General features: G+C 36.7%; 1 protein-coding gene across 1 annotated transcript in view; it reads right to left on the bottom strand.

The window, feature by feature from the left end:
- The window catches only part of LOC108761265 (uncharacterized), a 23,155-nt gene extending 18,141 nt beyond the window's left edge, over nucleotides 1-5,014 (bottom strand). The window contains exon 1 of the mRNA XM_018507693.1: nucleotides 4,688-5,014. Within this exon, the coding sequence (XP_018363195.1) occupies nucleotides 4,688-4,775 (88 nt within the window). The 5' untranslated portion in view covers nucleotides 4,776-5,014. The remainder of the gene's footprint in view (nucleotides 1-4,687) is intronic.
- Nucleotides 5,015-5,095: the final 81 nt, after the last annotated feature.

Below are 5,095 nucleotides of genomic sequence, written 5' to 3'. Positions count from 1 at the left end.
CGACGTCCACGCAAGAGCGCCTGAGGATAGCGGTTGGCGGGTGGGTGGTGATGTTTGAACCCCAGAGATCACCAGAGCACTCGAATGATTTCCACGAACTTGCGTGGATTTGAACTCGGCGTGACGCACTTTCAACGGCTATTGTTTACGTTGCGTACTACTGACGTGGATTCCGCGACGGTTAGAATTTTTCTGAGCGAGTATGCTTCCGCGGGGCCTCTATTTATACCCCGAAAAAAGGGCGTAGTGCCCTTTGTCTAGGATGCAATAGTTAGTTGCAATGTCGCGCGAGATTTACGATTTTTAAGGTGTCCTATCGTTGTTAATCTAAAGTACACTGTTAAAAGAGGTTTAGAGAACAAAAGGAATGATTTATGTTTTCTCTAAAAAGGGGCAAGATTGCTTTAAGCGAGTGATCAATTCCGTCATCCTCGCGGAAAATATGGCTAATTAAACAGCTGTGAGACATTATCTCATGTTTTTATGGTTTTTGTGGCGACGCGGCGCCTGTTTTTCTGAAGGTGGAATTGTTGGTCAACAATTCGGACAATAGCTCGAATTTTTATCATCGCGTGACTTTAGGTCCGTTTGTGATATTTTTCGCAATCTTGTCCCTTTTAGGCCTGCGTTAGTGTTGTTATTTTTCCGGGTTGATTGACGTTTACGAGTTTTTCGCGGAGCCTGGGTGGTCTGTTTTTCAATTTTTATAGGGGGACCCCTGCTCGCGTCTCGCAGGCGCCAATCGTAGTTGCGGCGGAGCCGATTCTCTCGAAAGAAAAGAATCTGCGTCTGCAGGACGTAACAGAACGTTTCAAAAATTTAGTAACATCAGTTGTGACATAGGGACTAATAGTATGAGCAGCACATTTTAAATGATTTGGTAGACAATTATGAAGATCCTGATCGATATTTTCATTATTCGAAGTCGTCAATATATCTTCATCACTCCCGTTGTTACTGTTACTATCAAATGTGTCATCATGATCATCTGTAACGATAGCAACAAATTCTTCTTCTACATCGGCTACTATTTCCATGCTGTTTTCTTTTACTCCATATTCTTTGAAAGCTTTCAAAAAGTTGCTACCATTGTCCGTTATTGTTGCTGTAATTTTTTTACAGTCAATGTTGAAATTATGATTTATTTCATTTATTAATTCAGCAATTCGAATATAAGTATGGGGACTATGAAATCTACGGCAAGCCAAAGTAACGGATTCCCTCTCCAACGAATCGTTGATCCAGTGAGCGGTTACATCTAAAAAACTCCTTTTTTTTGTAGACTATATGTCTGCTGTAGTACAAACAAAATCGATTTTTTCTATCTTTTCTCAAATTGTACTATTAATCTTGTCATACAAATTATCAAATTGTCTTGTAAGTAAGCGTCTACTCGTTATGTGTAATCCAAAAGTAGAGATATTAAAAAGATCTAGGAATTCTTTAAAAAACGGATCTTCAACCACTTTTAAAGGAATCATAGAGCTTGCAATAAATTTAGCCAATCGTAAATCAAACAACGATTGACTTAGTTTAATTTGAGAGCTTTGACTATCTGTTTCATGACTGGCCATTTTTTGTTTCTTATTCGTGGAAATATACTCAGTGTACTCTTTCAAATCGTTCGATGTATGCTTCCTTTTCAAATGTGTAACAAAATTAGATGATGCTATGAGAGAACCCTTGACTGCAATTTTATTGAGAAGGCATTTCATACATTCAGCAACAACCTTTTTTGATTTCAAATCACTTTTCTCGGGAATATATTAAAAAAATTTTCCATCTAAGAATAACGGAAGTCGGAATTCTTTTTGCTTCTCTTTTTTTTCACAATCTTCATGATGAATGTCATCTTCCTCATCCGAAAGTGCAGACATGTCAAAATTGTCCATGCTAACGCGTTTCTTGTATAGCACTTTACTACGAGAATAATAAATATAACAACGAGACAGCAGAACTGAATATTGTTTCCAGTTGAAGGGAAACATTAACACTGATGATTGAATCACGTATCCATGATACAAGAACAAGGGTATGCTTATGCGCATATACGTGATCATCACGTGACATAGAACCAACATACGTCACGTTTCGAAGGAGAGAAAGAGAGGGGTTGTGTATACATATAAACTTCTCTCTTTCTCTCTTTTACGAATGTGACGTAAGCTGGTTCAGATGCGTAGTGCACCGAAAAAATTGTATTCTTAATTTAAGAATATCCCACTTACGTATAGTATGTTTTCCTCTAAAATAAGCGCTGAGACGATCCTCATAATTTAAGAGGGTAATCATCTAATAATTAGTATATTCTTAATACGAGAATGTATCCTATTTTAAACGATAACCTCAAATATCTCCTGAACGATACATTTTAGAAAAAAATGTTTCAGATGAAATTTGCATAGTTTTAAGGGGTAAATAACGGTAAAATGATATTTTTACAATGAACATTCGCTATTTTTTATAATTTTAAAAAGTTACAATATTTATTTACATTAATCCATCTTCCTTGTCCATCTTCCTTGTCCATCTTTATTATGCTTGCAATGACTATGTATGCTTCTTTTAAAACACAATTTGAGTATTATTAACACAATCTCGAATAATTCACACACGGAGAGAGCACAAGATTGCAAGCATGTGCCTGCGTGGAAACTTCGTCCGCAGAAATATCCAAACTGAGCGTGATCCAGCGTGGAAAACAAATGAGCATCATCGAAAACAGCGCCGAGACGCGCGTGTTAGCAACGATCCCATTCGCAAATCAAGAATATATTCTTACTTTAAGAGGAAATATTCTTATATCTATTAAGAGGAAATATTAAGTACATCTTTCAAGAATACAATTTTTTCGGTGTGGGTTTCCACGAGATGAGCATACCCTTGTCTTTATACCATGCACGTATCAATACTGCGTACTGCGCAGTACGGACATGAAACAAGGATAGATAGAAAACAAACATAAGTCACATACTATGAACGGATAGAGGAAACCACACCGTATAGATAAAAAACGAAAATACGTTGTGTTTTAATTACAATGTATTTCAATTACAATGTATTTCAATTACATTATATTTCAATTACATTCATCATTAAAATAATCAGCAATTAAATTAACTGAAAAGCCTGAATTATATAATTAAATTACAACGCAATTGAATTACGATGTAATTGAAATATAATGTAATTAAATTGCGTAATTGAAATACAATGTAATTGAATTAGCACAACTCTGCCCGCGGAGGCGGCGTGGATCTATTCCCGTTAGAGAGAGAGAGAGAGAGAGAGATGAGAGAGAGAGAGAGAGAGAGAGAGAGAGAGAGAGCCAAAACACTCGCGGAAAAATAGAGCGAAAGCTGGTGTGCAAAAGACCGCGGCGCTCCGCCAAAATATTAGGCGATAGACCGACGAAGAAATTGGGAGAGAAGGACGACTCGAAATAATAGAAAGTCAGTCGTGCGCTACAAAATGATCTTTATCAAATATTTATCGCTGTCAACTTTCCATTATTAATCGACTTGTGAGTATAGTCCGAATAAAGATCAGTACGTATAACTCGCTGCTGTTCAAACACGCTCGCAAATCCACCCGCTGGCAGAACTGGTTGCAACACCAAATAATCCAAGAGTGTCACTTAATCTAGCAATCAGGGAATACAATCAAATCGTTTGTACAAATCACGCATGCGAATTATCGAACCAACGCATGTTGCGTTAACAAATAAATATCCCACGCCCGGTCGGTGGTCGAAACGGATCTGGCAAGTGCGGGGAACGAAACGGATTTTTCCAAATTCCGTTCGCGGCGTTCCGCGACATATGCTGCCTCCCCGCGCTCCTTTATCTCCCCGCGCTCGCGAAGGTAGGAAGTCTAGCGAGAATTCAAATATTTAAATATTTAATAGAATAAGCGATTCGCGCTACACCATACATAACATTATAAATAGTGTTTAATTCTTGTCCACTGCCATGCCGGTGATTAGTGCTATCCTATATATATAGTGATTAGATTATATATAATATTTATATATTATATATAAAAATAAAAAATATAAAAAAATAAAAAATCACGCAACAAAAGACGTTAAAAAATGTGAAAAAATTCAGATACAGTTCTTTGCATGTTGTCTATATGTTAGATATTTTTGCCGATTTTTATAATACATCGGGCCAGAATATAGGGAAAAATATGCTAAAAAACACCTTTTTTTTCATTTTTGACAATGTCGCACCATTTATAATAAGAAAATACATATATGATCACTTAAAGTATCTAAAATTACAACTTTTAATGAAAAAAAATCTGGTGTACCGTCTTCGACCTAAGAGTTACAGACATTTTAAAACTTTTCAATTTTTTTTTACTATGAAATTGTGCAAATTAAATTTGAAAAAATTTGAGCACATTCTCTATATCTTGAAGTTTAAGTAGGTATGAATTTTTTCAAATGTTTACAAGATACTGTTATTAAGAAATAAATTAAAATGTAAAAAATGTGGTTTTTTGGGCCCCCCGGAGGCGGAAGGGGGGCGGGCGGGCGGTAAAATGATGCAAACTTACTTTTTCCGGCATAGAAACATATTTGCAACATTATTTTCCAAAAAGCGTTCCAGTGACATTTCACCTATTATAATGCGAAATACCCTTTATATTTTACAAGCAAAAGATAGATAATTTTATATACTGTTCTGTAAACTGTTGTGTACATCTCTTGTTGCAAAGACTTTATATATGATATTATTATAATTATATTCCCTTTCCAATTCGACCATATTTTAAAAACATTTCGGCAGATTCGGCAGATTCCTTCTAGTCTTCTGAATAGAAAAAATGTGTCTATTTAGATTATGTTGCTTACCGACAACATGTTGAGCTTAGGTAGCGGTCTTAAAATATGATGGAAAAAATGGCGTCCGCTCAATAAACACGTTGCATATCGGGCACTGACAACAGCGCGTTCAGCAGCTTTTCACTGAACCGTTGTGCAACCGTTGCGCTTGCTGAACGTAGCCTTGTCCAGTGATGCACATTTGGCTCCCCGGCAACAGGGAATCCAGCCCCACCACTTTTACCCCCACCTACCGGCATCGAG

The sequence above is a fragment of the Trachymyrmex cornetzi genome, unplaced genomic scaffold (genome assembly GCF_001594075.2).
Source record: "Trachymyrmex cornetzi isolate Tcor2-1 unplaced genomic scaffold, Tcor1.1 scaffold246, whole genome shotgun sequence".
In the NCBI taxonomy this organism is placed as follows: domain Eukaryota; kingdom Metazoa; phylum Arthropoda; class Insecta; order Hymenoptera; family Formicidae; genus Trachymyrmex; species Trachymyrmex cornetzi.
This window is presented reverse-complemented; position numbering and strand designations above follow the sequence as displayed.